General features: G+C 34.1%; 1 protein-coding gene and 1 non-coding gene across 6 annotated transcripts; one reads left to right on the forward strand and one right to left on the reverse strand.

The window, feature by feature from the left end:
- Positions 1-765: 765 nt before the first annotated feature.
- LOC105321018 (eukaryotic elongation factor 2 kinase) lies at positions 766-14,745 on the reverse strand. Of its 5 annotated transcripts, XM_066065490.1 has the most exons (14): positions 14,657-14,744; positions 13,772-14,380; positions 13,531-13,568; positions 8,788-8,959; positions 8,066-8,212; positions 7,457-7,717; positions 6,980-7,258; positions 6,695-6,733; positions 6,046-6,057; positions 4,904-5,026; positions 4,380-4,580; positions 4,150-4,274; positions 2,908-3,086; positions 766-2,519 (listed from the first exon to the last, which is right to left on the reverse strand). In XM_066065490.1, the coding sequence occupies exons 2-14, from the start codon at positions 14,192-14,194 to the stop codon at positions 2,389-2,391; spliced, it is 2,130 nt and encodes a 709-aa protein (XP_065921562.1). In that variant the 5' UTR covers positions 14,195-14,380; positions 14,657-14,744; the 3' UTR covers positions 766-2,388. The 5 variants fall into 5 exon arrangements, with proteins under 5 accessions (XP_065921562.1, XP_065921561.1, XP_065921563.1 ...); XM_066065489.1 differs by lacking the exons at positions 6,046-6,057; positions 6,695-6,733 and adding an exon at positions 5,658-5,738 and having other exon boundaries at positions 14,657-14,745; XM_066065491.1 differs by lacking the exon at positions 6,046-6,057.
- Positions 14,746-14,846: 101 nt separating this feature from the next.
- Positions 14,847-14,927, forward strand: Trnal-uag (transfer RNA leucine (anticodon UAG)). Its single transcript has one exon. It is a non-coding gene; the product is annotated as a tRNA-Leu (tRNA).
- The last annotated feature ends 6,902 nt before the right edge of the window (positions 14,928-21,829 follow it).

Genomic DNA, 21,829 nt, shown 5'->3' on the forward strand with positions numbered 1-21,829 from the left:
AACTAGGGACTTTGTTTAAAGTATAAATTTAAAAATAGAATTTTTGTTATTAAAAAGACAGGCTAAATTAGATAATACCATCAAGCAAAGAGGCTAGCATAAGAAATTTCTCACAAATATAATAAGGTTGAATCAACTAATACATTCTTCATGAGCTCTGTGATGCATTTAAGTTTTGAACACATATCCCTATTGATTACATTTACAAGCGAAAAACAAAAAATACATAATTAGTATGTACAAACTTTAATGAACACGACCTCTGATCTACAGCAAAAAAAAAAAAGATAATTATGACTAGTAATTAGCACTCTCTCTTTTCATACTCTGTAAAATCAATGTTATTATTACAACTTAAAAGTATATTGGCATTATCAAACGTAATGAAGATTTCAAAGTTGCCTACTGTTGTACTTGTAAACCTCTTGAATTACGGTATGCAAGCTTAAACCTTCTTGTAAGCACTAGTAAATGATACTGGCATATGTAGAATTTACTGCAAGGTACAGCTGCGTTGTACTTAATGCTGTCAATCAATGGAATTCACTAAATATAGAAGCCAGAACAGCCACTTCAATGAATTTGTTTTGCAAACATATGCCTACCGATACGAAACCCCCTATTATTTTTTCTTTTGGTAAATGCTGAATCAACATTATTCATACAAAGCTGAGACATAACTGTGTATTAAACTATGATCTTTGTAAACGTAATATTATAAATAATCCGTTGTGTTTATGTGGTCAAACAGAAGATGTGTATCAATTCTTGTTAAAACTACTCTAGAGCGAGAAACAACATGTTTGATCAATTGTTTATGTTAGATTTAGTCAATATTGATACTAATTTACTTTTATATGGCAACAACAACCTACCTTTACATATCAATAAAAGCATTTTTGCTTCTGTACAAAAGTTAATAGACGAATCCTTGAGACTTAAATAATATTTCTTTGTGTATATCAATATTATATTTTCTTTCCTTCTAAATTCATATGCATGACAACTATTGTTACATTTAAGGAGAGGAACTTGTATGTTGCTAGAACTCGTTTCTAATCCTTTTGTTTAATCAATAAAATATGTTCAAAACAAATACAGCTGCTACTTAGCTCAGAGTCTTCTGCAATAAAAAATTAAATACAATGTACCATCATTTATGGTGTATACTAGCTGTCACTTGCATATGTTCACAATATCTTCGAAGCAAACTTTTATCAATTAAACGTACAAATATTACAGGAACTGTGCATATTTTCCCTCCAAACAATGATTAACATTACAAAAAAAAAGAATAAAAATTTTTACAAGAGGTTCTTTTAAAAACATCAAATAAGAAAAAAAAATATATAAAAAATTGAAAAAGGTTTTATGAATATCTGTATTTTCCATAAAAAAATATTCTAATCAGCATAATTATGACATCTTTCTCAAACAACATCCAAAGAACAGTGATCAGACATTGTAACTTTGAAAAAAAAACCCTTGCAACCAACCTTTAACAATTCCAACAAGTCGGTAGCATGTATAGAGGTATTTGTATCTACAGTATGTGACTTTTGAAGTCTTGCTCTTATTTCAACATCCACTTATCCAATGAAGCCACATCTTTATGAAAACTACATTTCTTGGGTTACTACATATTGAAAATTTGCATAAATATGAGTTAAAAAATATTGTATTCTGGTTTTTGTCAGCTTTAACATTTTTTTCACACATAGGCCTATAAACGACTTGAAAAAAAAATGTTCAATGGAGCACAAGAGGTAATTATTTTTTTACAGGCAAACACCAACATTGAAGACATAATGTACATAAACTCAACACAATAATACACATATCAAATTGTATAGAAAAAATCAATATGGTAATATACCATAAAAATAACTTTGCTTGTTAAGGGTTTTGCTATAAAAGACATTCAAATTTATATACAAACATGAAAGAGTAAACTAAGAGCAGATTATTATACCTGGTAACATAGAGAGCATTATAGCAATAATCTCAACACTAGGGTGAATTCCACTCGTAAGCATTAACTTACAAAATTGGGTTGGTTTCTTTTAACTTTTTGCTATGCATAATTTCTTTCAAAGCAGCATTGCAGATATACAGTGAGGAATCACAATTTCAGGAATATAAACTAATAGACATAATAAAACAGCAAGTTGCATCAATGGTTTTTTTTTTTTCAATTAGTAAATGAGATCCTTTTTAAGGTGTCAATACAAATCTGTCTACAACCTATATATACATGCACATGTACATATTCCAGCATCGCCGAGTTTAATTCTCTCCAGAACTTGATACCCCTTTTTAGGGCCCCCTCTTCATAAGTATATATTGTAGCATCATTGTCCCTTGTGGGGCCCCCTCTTCACAGTTCCACTATCCAGTGGTCTCTACCTCTTCTTCCTCCATTTCGCCATATGCCTCTTCAGCCAAGGCGAAGTACTTGTTGGCAAGTCGCCCCTTCATGGCTTCCATAGCAGCCTCTGCTGCCTCATTATATAAATCTCCTACAAGATATTAAGCAAATTCATATTTAGTACATATATTTTAGTCAACAGAAATGTGAACATGAAAGATCCTGCCATAACTGATTAACAATCACTTCAATATTCCATTCTATTGAAAATTCCTTTTCAAACTGCCTTCAGTTGATAAAACCGACACAAATGGGGATTTTTTTATACACCCTGACTTCGAATTCATTATACATGTATATTTATTGTGAAATTAAATAACACCTGTCTTAAAAATTTTTATAACCCTGCCCTTTCATACTCATTTCTTAACATCTCTCACATACAGTGAGATCCCATTTATGGTAACAGTACTAATCTAGACCTTTTCTTCCCCTTGTACATATCTCCTCTCCATCTTATACAAAGGTTTCCCACATACCTGCTCGCTGGGGGTCCTTATCTAGACCGTGTCCCCCCTGTCTGTACATCTCTGCCTGTTTGGCCATCAGCGTGTAGGAGGGGTCGTTGATGGTGCAGTCAAACTGCCCTCCTTCATCATTGTCATGTGTCTTCACTGCCTGCTCATACCAGTAAACAGAATCCTCCCAGGAGACTGACCTGTTGATTCAGGCCACGTCATATAAGTTCATCATTATAGTCTGTCATTCTTACAAATTTATCATAAATGCAAGGTTCAGATTTGTCTATTCACTGAAAGGTTATGTCATAAAGGTTCATTATTACTGGCAATCAGTTGGTACATGTACTATTTTTTACACATAATTATCATTTATTTTGTATTTTTGTCTCTGTTTTTTTATTAATTGATTGGAATAATATGACACAGGAATGAACAGATTGACAAATTATATGTATGACAGTACAAATCCAGGGAAAAAAAGTATTTTCATTTTCATGCTGTAAGCAATATTCTAGTACATTGTATTTTGTAACCTCATCAATTAGCAATGATAGCTTAGAAAATTCACTATTAATAAGTTGATGGTTGATTTAGCTACAATCAGAACAGCCCCTACAATGGCCATCCCGACTGAAAGCAGCAAAATGTTAGAATCAATATATAAACATATGTGGACGACATGAACCAATTAGCAAAACAAAGATACAGACAAAAAAAAAAAAGTCATCAGTCAATTCAATGTATGCCATTTCAAACAATACTTTCACAACAAAAATCAAACCATTTAATAAGCAGCCATTATTTTCTATCAAAATGAAGGAATGATATAGATTATAAGATCCACAATTCTCACAAAAGTAATTTAAAATCATGTCATATTTTTAATGGTGAAGAAATCAGAGGCAATCTCACTTGATTCTAACTATAGGTATCCTCTTATATATAATATCCCCTTTTAAAAATGCCCAGAAACCCTGAAACCTTTCCCAAGTACTAGTAATCAACAACTAAGAAAATGCATAATTGATATAAAGCAAAGAATAAGCATGAATTGTACAGAAAGATTTTATGTGTAAAAGATATGGCCTCAATATCATTCTGTAAAAGGGACCCAGGGCCTAACTTGAGAGGAGGCCAAGTACACTATTCAATCCTCCATTGCCAGCTACATGTAAATTATGTAGTGTGATGATAATATACATAATATAATAAATAATATGTCAAGACTTTTAAAATAGGATAAATTGGATAGTTTCCTACCTTAGGGTGCCAAGCCCATCGCCTGTCTCAAAAGCCCGGCCCATGTAGACCATGGCTCCTCGGTCCCCTGCCTCTGCTGCTTCCACCATAAAATCGACCCCACGATTAGTGTGCTCATCAGATGGCTGAAAAGGTAAACCAAAACATATAGAAGATAGAACACTAAATCTTCAATTTTTAAAGGTTCAATTGTCCAGACAAGTGGTGTCACGGTATTAACTTCGACTTACCTCTACCACACAGTTGACCAGTACTTCCCTATCCTGACCCAGATACAGCTTAGCCATTGTCACCATAGCCTCCAGCTCCCCAAGTTCTGCTGCATGCTCCTCATGAAAGATGGCCGACTCCCAATCAATTAACTTTTCATCCTTGGAATCACCCAATACAAATCGCCCGACCTCATGGTACTTTGCCATCTCATGGTGAACCTGGATTAAAAAAAAAAAGAAAGATTTTTTTTTCAAACATTCTCATGTCATGAAAGGAATACTAATCCTTGGGGCCCAATGTTTCTCTTTAACAACAATCAAGACATGATTTTCATCATATTTCTGATGGTTTAAAGATATTTCACATCTTAGTTGCCGAGAGCAAAAACAATTTGGGAAGCCCTCTCCTTCATATCATTCTTATACATCTTTATTTATTTACTACTATTCAAGAAGCTGATAATATAACCTGGAAACTTGTACCACCTACCTATACCATATTCCTTGGTCTTCACAAATTTTTAGAGTATTCTTTGCCTTACCTTTCCTAGAATGGAGTCCCCAATCTTGTGGTTCATCAGTTTGCGGAAGTCTTTCTCCAGGGCCACACAGGAGGGTCTGGCGTTCTGTGATCCAGCCATCCTGTTGAATGCCTCCTCCTCCTCCTACAGAAGAGCAAAGGTCCTTAATATATATAATATGTAAAAGTACTGTTAACTTTAAAAATACTTATAGCTGAGGAGAGATTGCAAAGCCATTTGTGTTCATTTCAGTAACTGGTCTTACTACCAGTAACTCCAATGGTTCCTTGTTATTTAACATCTTCATTTTATTATAACAAAAACTTAAGGGATAAAACAGATTTTGGTAGTTTATGCCAGGAATTGGTTTTCAATTCTCTTCACATCTTTTATATATCTTCATAAACAGTTTATAATTTTAAAACGTACCATTTTCATTGAATTTCTCAACAACTCTGACAAATACGTGTATCTACATACTAAAGACATGCACAACACAAATTTCCCTTATTCAGAAATACTAGGAATCGGATGAGAAAATATTTCAGTTATGATAGAAATACCAATTCACAGGCAAACAAAAGATCTACTGAGGCATCAAGTCTTTAAAAATTACTGATTATAATACTTGTATAATACTTTGAGAAGTGCATAGGTTGACTACCAGTAAAGATTCTATTAAGGAACATATAACATATTCATATATTAATTTTGTCAATGAATGAAAGATCATAGTTGTGGAATGTACTACACATGTATACGCTGGATACATTACCAGTGTGTGTAAGGTGGGTAAGTGGTTAGTGAGTGTTACCTGGTGGTGGTCAAATCGAAAGTGGGAGTGGTTAGTCATCCTCTAGTTGGTTCAAGAAAAGCATCAGAGAGATTTGTCAGATTGTATGATAACAGATGATAAACTTTAATACACAACAGATTTCAAATTTTAAAAACTGTTGCATCTTTAAGTTGCATGTTCCAGTACTAATGAAATTGCTAAATATGACTCAGAAAAAGTAAGAAATTGTGCTAAAACAAGAATTTGAAATGAATATTAGGCAGATTTTCAAAGGACATTAATTTTTATTTCTTTTTTTTTTATGGCTGGATTGATACAAGCTATGACTAGGGAAAGAAAGTTTTATCAATGTGTGTGTTCATACTACCTGATCATCTGGCTGTGAATACATTAATATTGAAACATGTTGTAGCTTGTAAATGCAATTGAATCTTTGCATACCCCACCCCTATACCTTGATTCTACATCCATTTGATATTTATGAGGATTTAAAACACAGATTATTAATGAGCAATAGCTATAGGATCCATCTGCCTGTTAATTTTCCTCTAAACTAGTTTCATTTCTAAACATGCAAAGCATGGGTAACAGTAACCGTCAAACAAAAAATTCAATAAAGCGCGGGTCTGCCACAGAAAAACAATATCGGCATTGAAATCTACAAGATTCGATTTTCAGACTTTTGATTGTGTAGATGACAAAGGGAGATTTTGAAAAAAAAATAATTCCTTTCTGACTTTTATTTTTCATGTTCATTCATGATTTCACTCAAAAAGGAAAGGTTTGAAAAGTTGGGACTGATTTGTTTATATATTAATGTTAGTGTTGTAAGATGTCACACCAGATCAAAATTATTGATACATGTAGGTTATAATTTTATTGATTTCAAACAAATATGACTCATGACATTGCTACAAGATGAGGTAATTAAAATTCATTCCAATGTACTCAGTGAAAGAAATCATTGTTAAATTCACTATCATCACAAAAAACAATTCCTTCATGCCATTTTCTACCTCGTATATAGGGGACCTTTCCTTGCTACTTCTGCATCCCTTTACAATCACAATGAACACAAACAATTTACATTTTCTACACACAAAAATTCAGCCAAACAACAAATATCATAATAACTAGTTGGTCTCATCTAATCTTATCCTACGAAAAGCCAGAACATCAAATATATTGAAATTTGTTTCTTGCACAAGTATAAAACATCTAAATACCAGTACCAGTAATCGGCAAATTCATTATTACAAAATCTGACTCGCCTTTTTTTGTTCAAATACTGCATCACTCACCTCTTTGGTCATGGATGACTGGCTATCGGTGTCACTTGGTGACCTAAAGCGGACCCCGTACGGGACCCCTGAGGGACTGGGGCTGTCTACAGACATGGGTTCCTCGTCGTCCATGCTTGGGCTGTCCAGGTCTGTGGGGGTGTGGCCATCACTGACCCCCGTGGAACAGGTCCTCTGGTGGTCCAGGAACCTTGTGATGTCGATCTTCTCAGACGAGGGAGATAGGGACAGACACTGTTCAATTTCTCCTCGAACTTTGGTCTGCATAATGGACTTTCTCTACAATACATAATTGTGCAAAATGTTCTTATATTATACACGTATTACCCAGCAAATGTATATCTGGCTAAACACTTGGGCTAATTTTCTCCTGTTGTGGAATGATTCTTGAATGATAGGTTTAATCACATAACAACATTTCATTAATCAAGTACAAAAAAAAACATAAGAGTTTAAAGAATTTAAGTAGTAAAAAACCTGGGCTCTTAAGAAGTCCTTATGAGTTGCAATTTCTCTGGGAGACAAGTCAAACTCGGTCAGATTGAGGCTGTTGCAGATGTCGTTACAGATGTGGGAGTGGAAGAACAGGGCCATGCCCTTGGCCCCAAGATTTCCGTCACCATATTCACAAGACCCCACGGTGTGGATCTGGGGGTCAGTGTACAGATCCCCCACCCCCTGGATGTCCACAACAATCAGGTTGTGAGCCGATCTCTCAAAGGTGAAGTGACTGAAAGCCTGGAAGTAAAAAATTAATTAAAGTCAAAATTTGGTACATGTACTGTTATATTGGTAAATTTACAACCTAATCATATCTCAAACTAGATGGGATCAGAAAAACACTTCCTGATATATGAGAATTCAAGGCATAATTATTGCATGATAAAAAGTGATAGGGCTTCTTTCTAATATATTCATGGTGTTCTAGATATCAATGTTTGAAATTTGTAAGAAAAAATTCAAATCAAGCTTTTTGCATTATCAGTAATGGTACATCATTAGTAAGCAATACTTTCCAGTTTTATCTTTAATAATGAATATATATCGGCAAACGTAAATTATGATCATGCCATCATTGAAACTAACCTGGGGAGTGTACCGTAGATTTTCGTCCACGAAGCCCGAGTTTGAGTTGTACTTGATGTACTCGCCCTCGATGAAGTGTTCCAGGTGATACAGGGGTTCCCCAGGCCTGTCCTTGAACTCCAAAATATACATCTGGAAAATGTCCACCTGCATAACACAACACAAAGGTCAATGAAAATAGTACAAAAACAAAAGAAGTTATTTACAAGTTTCCTTTTTCTCTTTCAATAAGGAAACTCTTTTATCAGTAGATCTGACAGTAATAATTGTCTAAAATATCTAAAATGTTATGTCTTTGGATATCTTAAGGAGAGATAGGAATATTATGATGTACTTCCTTTTAAAATAAACAATAAAGTTCAGAAAAATATTGTCCAACAGCGTAGTGCAATGAGTAAAGGTGTCAGTAAGTTACTGAGCTGCAAGTCATGAGTTTGAGACCCACTAGAGTCATATTTCAAATTTTACTAATTTTTTAATGTATGTTATCATAAAACATTTTAACCATTTGAAAAATTTGAAATGATGATAATGTTTTGAAAATGATGTACTTTCATCCACATTAATATCTCAAGGTGCTCCATACCACCTTCCTAATGGCCCCAAAGCTAAAACATCTCTTTAAAAAAAATGTGTATATGATATTTTTTGTCTATCACAACAGGTAAGTTTCATCCAGGTGCAAAACTAAATTTTAACCAACATAAGAACTCTGATTGAACCTTCTTTGGAGGGTTGTGTCGGTTGTACTCCTCCCCCCACACTTTGGCATCCATCTGCAGACGGACATCTTGGAAGTACACGTCTCGATCCACCTTCTCGATGTATCGCTTAGCGACATAATTCTGTGCGTGGCTCCAGTCGCCGCTGCGGGAAAATGTGGATATCTTCTTGCTGAAGGCACAGAAATACACAGACTGAAAACAACTAAACATGCAAACAATGCAGTTCTAAGCTATAATATACACTGAGTGATATAGATGGCACCCTGATAATAATGCAAGCAGCTGTCTGTGTATTTTTTCTTCTGATGAAGGCTATCCCTGAGTGAACAAATGCATTTTTCTTTTGATGTTAGCTAGGCTACATGTATTATTTTTAAAACTTGCATGCATCAACACTTTAAAATAGTTCTAGTTTTGCAGATTCTAATGACCATGACCCTGTATATAAATGGATCAGTTCCATTGGATCTACTATATAGCTATATAACCATCAATCTTAGTGAGGGAATCGGTTGACTAAATTTGCTTGTAACACGAGGTCATGAAAAGGACGCATGCTTAATATATTTACTGTTTAAAACCAACACATTGTTTATTCAGCTAGCTGGTCACAGGAAACTACCCATATAATCTAAATCCATGTTTTCTGTTTTGACCCCAATTATAATATCAGGGAAACTGATTACAATTTGCAATTTGACACCAACATATTTGTAATGAATGTCATCCATCAAAAACAGAAATAATTGGACTCTGTTTTGCACTGAGATTCATCTTATGAATCAATACACAAACTAGACAAAACAGCTTTGCATCATTAAAAAAACATCCCAGGAGGCCCCCTTCAGCAAGAACTAAAAAAACCGCTGAACAATTGGTCATCAATATGCAATTGGAACAGCTCGCAAATCACATGTCCCAAACCCTATGCTGTAAGACTAGGCAATCTATCTGACAGCAGTATATGTAAACAAATCAGGTAAGCAGGGGCCTACCTATCACACCTGTTACCTATATCCTGAGTAACAGGGTCACCCGAACTTGTTTACTGTGGACTGTATATACAGCGATGCCTGGTCGACGTGACGCTAGGCATTATTACACTTAGTCAAGGTGCCAGTTCTTGGATAATAAGATTATTGTCTTGGACTTGCGGGCTGTTTATCAAAAGGCCCCAAACTGGTCAAAGACCTTTATACTGAACTTGAACTTGAACTATAAAGACTAATTGTGCATGAAAACTCTTGTATACCAGACTCAGGCAATAGATAGAAGTTTATCCATCAGTTTCACAACAAATTACAAGAGGGTCTGAGATAATAAAAAATCAATTTGGGAAAACAGAACATGTAATCCTATAGTAGATTTATGGAGGTCAATCTCCTTTATTATTTTGTAAACAGATGGGGAAACTACTGGTAGGTATCACAGATTTAGGTACACATATAGAAATGTACTTCAGCACATATGATATTACATGGTAAAGTTTCCTAGCTGCACAGGTGCAGCAAATTAAACCATTTGTGACAGCACTACGCAGCATGCATCCAGAGATTTCAGGAGCATGCAATATGCCTTGCAGATTGCTACTGGCTGAATAACAGTCTCCAAACAACTGAATCATATACTTAGGTGGCTTAGATTTTCTTTCAATCCCTTTCAATCGATCCATATCTTAATCTTATGTTTAATAAAATAGCATTTGAAGAAAAGGAAGATCTAGAATATTCAATCCATTCATTTCTATAGCTGGAGGTCTGTAGCTCCGGTTCCTGAAAAAATTTTGATTATTCAGTAGAATTTCTTCAGACCAGGAGCTACAGACCTGCATCAAAATTTTTTTTAGCATTTGAACTAATTTTTTTCTTCTTCCAGTTAAGAAGTCATAAATAAATTCAGATATAAAAGAGATGTCATCACTAAATTTACTTTCATCAATTAATTAATATATCATCATGAGAGTGACAATTCATTCTAACGCCCTACCATAACAATAGTCAATTGAAAATCATGCACTGAAAACAAAAACCCTATATGCATTGAAGAAGAGGTCACTCCTGTCAACAATGCTCTGACATCATCAAATACGAAAAACAATCGACCGTGTAAAAAAGTAAAACATGTAAACATAGGGAAGTGCGTTGTTTGTTATGATTAACCACTGTGGTTGTTTTTTGCACTGATTGCACTTCACAGAATCAACAAAAGACACAAAAGTGTATGTGTGCTTTCATCGGTGTATGTATATATAGGTTCTTTGTTAAGGAGAGCTATCTACACACATCACACTGTAAAATATTTGCAACCTCAAGTGACTGCTCTGAATTAAAGTAATTTTGTATTGACAATAAAAATCTCTCTCTCTCTCTCTTATTCTCTTTTGAGAAATGGACAGGCGTAGGCTATGCCTGTCCACTTCTCAAAAATAATCTCTCTCTCTCTCTCTCTCTCTCTCTCTCTCTATCTGCCCTATATACAACACAACAATCCAATATCTTTTTAATCTTTTAGAGCGACGGGAAGAATAAATTGTTTGAATTTTTTATTAGTATTACATTTTGGTGTCTTGTATGTAATGCTATTGCTGTAAAAATTTCTATCATTCAATGATATCAAAATTAAAAAAAATATAAAAGGAAACAAGCTAAAAAACTATTGCACAGTAATATTACCAGCATCCAAAAATCCACAAAAGAGTGGGAGTTGTTCTTCATACAACAATATTCACTTAAAAACAAACTGGGACCAATTTAATGTCAGCTGAAAATAAGTCAGTATACCACCATATAAATGAAACAACTTTAGAGTTATAAATACACACGGTATTTCGTGAGATACCAGCATGAATATATCAAAAGTCCAAGGCAAAAGAAAAAATCAAAGGGTATTGATTTTAAAAAAAACCCAAAACTAATCATTCTTTTACTTTAATATATTCTGCATTCTAAAAGACTGTATATAAACACTAAATTTTATATTACTGGTATTAATGATCGAAAAAGACCCTGCTGCCAATATAATGCCATAGATGTACCTTTATATACCTGTATTTTTTTTTAATATAAATACACCTGAATACATACACACTTAAACAATTTTCAGATGGGATTACATACAAAAAGATTAAACTGTGATCCTAATTAGGATTTAAGAGGGAAAATAGATTTCAGTTTACAAGGGTTGATTTGTAAACTTATTTACACACTGGTATTCTCAGCCTATATGATAACCATGTTAAAAGGTCCAATTTTTTTTCAGGTCATTTATGTGTACATACAGGGATACTGATTATAAATGTTATTACAAAACCAAAAACTACTTATAATCACTGAGCACCTCTTTGAACTAAATACAGTAAAGTTCTAGAATACTTACTTAGTACCCGGTAAAACTTTTACTTGTAGCAACTTTGCATACCAAGCATTTTTAGACTTGTTCAAGAAACTGTTATAGAAGTAGATGATGATACATGTATAAATTAATGCATGAATCCTTGTGTTACTACAGTCAGAATTTGTTTTAAAAACTAAAAAGCCATGATCAGACAAGTCACATTTAAATTTTATGACACTGAAGAAAGCCATATAAAATTTCCTGGATATTTATGAACTTTTCATTTGAACAAGGTACAGGATTGCCATCAAAAAATTAAAAACAATTTCTTTCACATGTATCCAAATCTCAAGTTGGCATGCACCTTTGAATTATTTATTAAAGACATTTTGAATTAGTTCCTGAACAATATTGGCTGATTCTGAAAGGAATGCTCTCTCTCTCTCTCTCTCTCTCTCTCTCTCTCTCTCTCTCTCTCTCTCTCTCTCTCTCTCTGTTAAATCCATCAATATCAAGTTGGTCCAGAGCTGAAAGTTTGCCAAAATGGAACATCTATCAACTAGGTGAATGTCACAACTTGGCAAGGCTGCAACTTCCAATGATTTATACCCAACTTTTATGGATTCTTTTTTTCAATGCCAGTATATAAATTGTCTTCAAAGGCCACCTTAAAATTTTGATCTTTGTAACATTAAAAAGATGGTTTCAAAATCTGAGATTCTGTGCATTCAAACTTCAATATTTTATCATCAAAAGACCTTAAAAGCAGAGCTATGTGTATTCCTTGATTCATGTTGTATGAAATCAGGAAACATTGTATTGGCTTGTAAATCATTATGTGCATGCATGCACATGCATCATCTATTTCCTTGTAAAGAAAAAAAAACATCCCTGTGTCAGGTATAAAATGAACAGTCCTAAGAGTTATAATACTTTTGACTTGACACAATGATATGACCAATTTAACTGATATAAAACATTTTTTCAAAGAAATGCTTACATCCTTTCACCTATCTATTTGGTGATTTAAAACAATGCATTTTTTATTGGTAGGAGATGAAAACAATCTCTCTCTCTCTCTCTCTCTCTCTCTCTCTCTCTCTCTCTCTCTCTCTCTCTCTCTCTCTCTCTCTCTCTCTCGCAACATCAAAAACAGTTCCTTGTCACCAGAATTGGCAAATCCTATCTCACAAGAACTACACATCAGCCAATAATGAAATGCTCCCCAGGCTTTACATATTTAATTTGATTTTTCTTAATTAGTATTTCAATGTAAATGATGGGGAAATTAATGTGACAAGTGTATAGGCAATTTTGTGAGAGCTGTAACTCATTTTGATGTACCAATAATTTATAAAATAGGAAAATAAATTTTATATACATATAAATAATAATCTCTATACTTACAGCCTGAAGCATTGTCTCATTGCACCTCTATTAAAGGGCTAAAAAAAAAAAAAAACAATCGATAAATACGTTGCAAAGCTAATTTAAAATGCATGTAAAATATTTTTTAAAATTATCTCTCTTTTGTCGTTAAATACCGGTAGTAAGTATTTCAACAACTCATTTAATTCTCAATAATTCAAACTGAAACAATAAAGAAAAAAAAAAAAAGAAACAATCAAGGCAAAGTTATAAAAGATACCTTCTGCATCATTTTGACCTGAACTTCATCCTTGGTCCACGTCTTTTTGTGAGGGTTGTATCGATGTCTAATGCAGAATTCAGTTTTAATGTCCTCAATATGAAAGCTAGCCCAGGGATCAGAAAGGTCTCTTGCCTTTTTGATGGCCATAATCCAGTGGTTCTGTGCACGAGACTGGCCTGGTTTTACTTTCAATTTCAAATTGGCGAGAGGGGCGTAAGACTTTGAGAGTCGCCTCTGTCGCAATGTCATATGAGCTTTCGGTTTGATCTCCTCAACTTCATTCTCCGATTCCCTCTCATCAGAAGCATCGTTTGAACTTTCGGTTAAATCTTCTTGTTCTTCTTCATCATCACTGAAGGTAAGTGGAAACAAAACAATGTCTCCAAATTCATCGTCGTTGGATGAAATTGAATGCGACATTGTTAACACTTAACTCTCTAGTCTATCAAAAATTGAGAACTCTAATGGAATCCACTTTGAGATGTAAAGTAAGAATTGCAATGAAGCAATTTCTGTCGTTTGGAATTCCAAATAAGAGACGATTTTTGTTCATGCTGAGTCCACACCTCGCCAAGTATGCAAGTTTCCTCTGGGGTTTTTTTTTTCCTGAACACAAAGAAATAATAAAATATATAAAATACGTTTAATTTTAGAGTTTTGACACTCCATAAATAACCCTTCTATAACGTTACATTCGTTGGGTCTTTTGTTGTAAACATGGGGAAAATCCCACATAAAAATATTACACCAACTTTTACAATAGGCCTAACGTTTATAATTTTTTTTCGTTGTACCCGCGTGTTAATTAAACGTGTTAAAAATGAGACCAGCAAAATGAGAGTCATTCCTATAAAAAATTGAAAGGGAATGGACTTCACAAACCTCAAGTTTTCAGCTGTCACTGTTCCCTCTTTTCCAACTTTCAGAATATTCCGACTACAAATCTATAATAAACTGTCGTAAACAATTCACGTCCTTGGCACATCTTCGGGAGAGTTCCGAAAGTAAACGATTGCCGGGGTCACCAATCACTATACACTTTATATATAACATTTAAATTCCTCAATCGCAAGGTAGCGTGGCCGAGTGGTCTAAGGCGCTGGTTTTAGGCACCAGTCTCAATGAGGCGTGGGTTCGAATCCCACCGCTGCCAATAATTTTTTTTTCCAAGGGGGGGGGGGGGGTGGGTTATTTTCGATAGGTTTTTTATTGCCGATTGTTCTTTTTAAGAGAAGTGAACAAGCATATATTTCTTTGGAGAGCTGATATTCCTTCAGTATGTGTAATCATGTTATTAACATGAAAATAATTTTAAATCATAAACATCATGCAGGCACGTAGCATCGTTTTTGAAAGTGGGGGGGCCAGACCCATCCAAAAAATTTTGACAAGCATAAAAAAAAAAAAAACAAGGAAATTTAAAGTTTCCAAAAATCTTCAAAATCCTAATCCGTGGGGGGAGGGGGGGGGGGGGGGGTAAACTATACTTCCAAAAAATAAAAATTCTTCCCTACCAAAATTTTTTCCCTCCAAATTAAGAAATTCCTAATCCGTGGGGGGGGGGGGGGGGGGGGGGGGGGGGGGGGGGGGGGGAGGTAACTACAATTTGACTCCTCATTTCCTTATTTTCATATCAATTTTTTACTTACTTCCAAAAAAGTGGGGGGGGGGGGGGCCAACTCATTATAATTCATTTTTTTATATGTAAATTTTGAAAAAAATTGTTGCTGCGAGAAAAGGTGGGGGGGCCAGGCCCCCCCCTGGCCTCCCCTGATGCTACGTGCCTGTCATGCTAACAGATTTTAACTGGTATCTGCTATGATCTTGACTTCAGTTTCACCCACAGTCAAAACCAAGAGGAGAGAAAACTACCATCCTCCTCCTATGAAAATTATGGAGTCATTTACCAAATATTTGGATAATAATACACAGGCACCTGACGTTTTAAAAGTTATCATAACAGAACAAGGAATTTTTTTTTTTTTTCATTCAGAGAAAAGTTAAAAACGGCAGGTGCTTGTGAGAGAATGTACTTTTTCTGGACACCTACAGCAAACTAGAGATTAGGGGGTCCCGGGTTCAAACCCTATAATTGTTTAACAAGAGGCCAATTGGCCTTAACGGTCACCTGAGTAGCATATAATCCATACACAAACTTGTCGAGGAGTCTCATATATGCATTTAATTAATTAGGTTTCATTCTGGAGAAAAATTATAAATTTGAAATGACGACCACCTCCCTGCCTGAAATCTTTCAAAAAGAACTGCGAAACCTATAATTTTGGCAAAAAACTGAAAGATCTGGTCTACAAAATCATGAATTCAGTTTTCCTTTCAGGTGTGTGCGAGTAAAGAAGTTAATTTTTTAACTTTATATGCATAAACACCTATACATCTATTTTGGCCCTGGCCTAGAGTTAAAACATACTCCAGGGGACATAAAATTAAAATTTCAGTAGAGGACTTCCTGGTAAACATAATTATAAGTCAGTTTTTTATACAGATGTGTGAGAATAGAGAAGAAAGTTTTCAAACAGTATATGCATTAACACTATATTGCCATATTGCCCCCCCCCCATGCCCTGAACCCCTGACCCAGGGGTGATGATCATCATGAATTTCACAATTTAGGTAGAGGAGTTAGTGGACATCATAACCATGTATTCAGTTTTTTGCCCACATGTGTGGGAGTAGAGAAATAGATCTTTTAAGATTTAAAACATTTTTACTATATGGCCATATTGGCCCCACCCTAGAGTCTGAACCCCTAACAAAGGGGTCTTGAATTTCACAATTTTGGTAGAGGGCTTCATGGACATTATAACCAGGCATTTAGTTTTTAACAAATATATATATGCATGGGAGTAGAGAAGATTTTCTAAGATTTAATTCATTCTTACTATATATGGCCATATTGGCCCCACCCTAGAGCCTGATGCCCTGATACAGGGGTCATGAATTTCTCAATTTTGGTAGAGGGCCTCATGGACATCACAATCATGCATTTAACAAATATATATGGGAGTAGAGAAGAAGATTTTCTAAGATTTAATACATTTTAACTATATGGCCATATTCGCCCCACCCTAGAGCCTGAACCCCTGACCCAGGGGTCGTGAATTTCACAATTTTGGTAGAGGGCTTCATGGACATTATAACCAGGCATTTAGTTTTTAACAAATATATATATGCATGGGAGTATAGAAGATTTTCTAAGACTTAATTCATTCACTGATTTTTACTATATATGGCCATATTGGCCCCATCCTAGAGCCTGAACCCCTGACCCAGGGGTCATGAATTTCACAATTTTGGTAGAGGGCCTCATGGACATCACAATCATGCATTTAACAAATATATATGGGAGTAGAGAAGAAGATTTTCTAAGATTTAATACATTTTAACTATATGGCCATATTCGCCCCACCCTAGAGCCTGAACCCCTAACAAAGGGGTCATGAATTTCACAATTTTGGTAGAGGGCTTCATGGACATTATAACCAGGCATTTAGTTTTTAACAAATATATATATGCATGGGAGTAGAGAAGATTTTCTAAGACTTAATTCATTTTTACTATATAAATTATGGCAATATTGGCCCCATCCTAGAGCATGAACCCCTGATACAGGGGTCATGAATTTCACAATTTTGGTAGAGGGCCTCATAAACTTCATAAAGATGCATTTAGTTTTTAACAAATATATATAGGAGTAGAGAAGAAGATTTTCTAAGATTTAATACATTTTAACTACGGTATATGGCCATATTCACCCCACCCTAGAGCCTGAACCCCTGACCCAGGGGTCATGAATTTCACAATTTAGGTAGAGGGCTTCATGGACATCATAGTAATGCATTTAGTTTTTAACAAATATAAATGAGAGTAGAGAAGAAGATTTTCTAAGATTTAATACAATTTTATTATATGGCCATATTGGCCCCACCCTAGAGCCAGAACCCGACCATGATTTTCACAATTTGTGTTGAGGGCTTCATAGACTTCATAACTATGAAACCAGTTTTTTTCCTCACATGTGTGGGAGTAGAGAAAAAGATTTTTTGAAAATTTAGCTTTTTTTGGCATATTTGGCCGCACATGTGGCGCCCTGGGGGTGGTAGAGCCATGAATTTCACAATTTAGATTCCTCTTACCATAGAGATGCCTCACACCAAAATTGGTAACAATCAGCCTTGTAGTTTTTAAGAAGAAGTTAAAAATCTAAAATTATTAACACATGACGCTTGACGCATGTCGCACGACTACGAACGAAAACAGATCGCAATAGCAATAGCAAGAGCTAAAAATAGCGGTGTCATTGAAACGAAGAAATCAGTTTAAATGTCTGCAACACTATCCCATCAACTTTTCACATTTGGTACTATGGAAGCCCTGGAACTGACCGATTACTCCTGCCTGGGGAATGAACCTAGGGATGTTGATCTTCGAGTGTGAAGACCGTCATTTAAGGGGCTGAAATACTTTAATCACTGTTTATTCCTTAAATAATGACAGACCTGACAAGGATTCATCTGTTGGTAGAGCACTTAAGATTCATATGTGTAGATCTAGAAGGGGGGGGTGGAATTCAAATAGCTAAAAGGGCTTTTTGATAAATTTTACCACACTCGGACCAAAATTATCACCTCATAATAATCAAAGAATGATTCCTTGTTACTTATATTCATATTATTTCCAATTTGTACACTATAAAACAACATTTTAAAACCACTTTTTTTGCATGTAGCACAGGCTATGTATTACTACGCGGAGCAGCCAATACCGTTTTTCGGTTATACTATAAGACACACCCATTTTGTGTCACTCATCTTTTATGAAGTTATTGGGCTATAGGCTTCAAAATTGATTCGTAGTGTTATCACAGACACAAAAAGTTGAAAAATGTAAATAGTATTTAATACTTTACTACATTCTTTCCCCCATCCCATTACAAAAGCATACACCAGAAATGACCAAGAGGATAGAGAGGCCAAAAACAAATATGCTCTGGAGATGGATTTTAATAACAAATGAATACTCAAAGGGAAATAACACATCTTAAAGTAGACTTCTTCACCCTCCATTCTAATATGTCTTTGCATGTTCATTTGATAAAAGTCTGATATAAAGTTTGACCCAGATTGCGCCATTGGAAAGTTAAAAGTATTCCCTTATATTTGATCAATAGACAAACTTATCACCAAATAAAGGTCTCAAATCAAAAATTTTTGAAGCCTTTCAGCCATAGAAGTTGCATAACAATTTTGACTTTTACATATTTTTAGTGAAAAAATCAAATATGTTGGGAAGACAACAGTCAGTTCAATTAATGAATACAATGTAGTAAACTTTTAAGACATTATAACAAAGGTTCATCATCAAAACCCTGGAGGTTCAGTCTTTGTACACAAATATCAGAGTACAAGAAACTATTAGGATAGGAATTGGCAGTTTTAGCAGTACAATGTATATGAGAAATACTCAAAATGTAAAACCCATTCTTTCAGTAATAAGGTTCATCAACCAACTAGCCAAGTTTTTCAACAATGTAAAAAAAAAAAAAAAATTCAAAACGATTGACCATAATTTAAAGACCAAAAGCCACTGGCAGTATAACCAATTTTTTCAGGTTTATCAACCAACTAGCCATGTTTTTAACCATGTAGTACTACATAGAAAAAAAAAATCTAAATGATTGACCATAATTCAAAGACTAAAAGCTATTGACAGTATAATTAATACATTTATACTCTTGCTAATCACAATTGATGATAAACATAGGTAATCATAGATTACTAAGCTCACCGAGACGGAGCATCACCATTATGAGACATCACCTTCATAAGACCACCTTTATCATTTTATATGAAAATCATACTTTATGATCTTGGATATTCATGGATTCTGTTTTGACAAAATATCGTATCTCATCTGATAAAAATTTTTTATGATAATCATATGTTCATATGTTAATCAATACAATGATATAAAATTAAATATTGTATCATGTCATATTTATAATATATATCATATAAAACAATAAAATACCGTAATAAACAATAATGAGATATGATATTGTAATGTATGATATGACATTGTATTGTGTTATACCTTATTGTATTTGATCACATATACAATATCATAAAATATAATACAATATAGTATTATATTACAATATCATATTACATAATACATCATAACATTGAAACATATTATATTGTATAATATAGTATGATATTGTATTGAATGACACTGAAACATATTTGATACATTATATGATATTATATCATATAATACAATATAATTTGATTCCAACATTGTATCTTATCAAATGATACAATATTATGTGATAAAGCAAAATATTATAAAATACATTATTATATTATACATATTGTATCATATGACACAATAATATATATTACAATATCATATAATACAATTTCATGTGATAAGATAATATATCATATAAACCAATATCATATCATACAATATCGAATGATACAATATTATATAATATTACAATATCATATAATACAATTTCATGTTATATTATTCTATATTACTGAAACCAATACCATATTATACAATATTGTATGATACAATATTATAGAATATACAATATTGTATCATAGGATACAATATAATATTTTGCAATATCTTATGTAATTGTATCATGTGATAAAATAATAAATTAAAAATACAATATAATATTATACAATATTGTATCATAATATACAATACTATACATAACAGTATTAAGATACAATATCATATCATAAAATATCCAAAAAATTGATACAATATCATATCGTATAACTTTTTATAATATAACATATGATATCATATTGTATCATATCAAACAATATTGTTTCATATCATACAATACTATATCATAGGAATCATGTTATATCATTTATCAACAAACACATCTATCTATCGAGCTGGTTTGAGTAAGGTAGGAGATTTCTTTAGCATCCTTGATAATGGAGATCAGGCTCTGCATATAAAGCAACCTCTGCATTTAATTTATAATAAAGTTAAATCAACTATGCAAGCTATCATCTATAAAACATGTGACCTGTTCCAAAAAACTAAACCTCATCCAGCATCCGAAACCTATGGCTCAGATTCAGCATTCAAGCCCATCAGGTGCATTGGTATCATAACACGCATCATCCATGCAAGTTTGGTGAAGTTTGGACCAGTAATAACTAAGATATCATCATCAGAGGGCACTAGCAATTAAAACCTTAACTTCCTCCAGCATCCGCAACCTATGGCTCAGATTCAGCATCCATGCCTGTCAGGTGCATCTGTATCATAAGACACACCATCCATTCAAGTTTGGTGAAGTTAGGACCTGTAATAACTAAGATTTATTTTTTAGCATCCTTGATAATGGAGATCAAGCTCTGCATCTGAAGCTACCTCTGCGATTCATTCATATTACAGTTAAATCAACTATGCAAGTTTGATATAGTACTATCATCTATTAAACATGTGACCTGTTCCTAAAAACTTAACTTTATCCAGCATCCGAAACCAGACTCAGCATTCAAGCCTGTCAGGTGCATCAGTATCATAAGACACACCATCCATGGAAGTCTGGTGAAGTAAGGACAAGTAATAACTAAGATATCATCATCAGAGGGCACCTGTTTCAAAAACTTTATTTAACCAGCTCTTAAAACCTTAACCTCCTCCAGCATCCGAAACCTATTGCTCAGATTCAGCATTCAAGCTTGTCAGGTGCATCAGTATCATAAGACGCACCATCCATACAAGTTTGGTGAAGTAAGGACCAGTAGTAACTAAGATATAATCATCAGAGGGCACCTGCAACAAAAACTTTAACCAGCTCTAAAAACCTTAACCTCTTCCAGCATCCGAAACCTATTGCTCAGATTCAGCATTCAAGCTTGTCAGGTGCATCAGTATCATAAGACGCATCATCCATACAAGTTTGGTGAAGTTAGGACCAGTAGTAACTTAGATATTGCCATCAATGGGCACCCACAACAAAAACTTTAACCTGCTCCAAAAACCTTAACCTCC

This window comes from Magallana gigas, chromosome 7, assembly GCF_963853765.1.
Source record: "Magallana gigas chromosome 7, xbMagGiga1.1, whole genome shotgun sequence".
NCBI classification, from domain to species: Eukaryota; Metazoa; Mollusca; class Bivalvia; order Ostreida; family Ostreidae; genus Magallana; species Magallana gigas.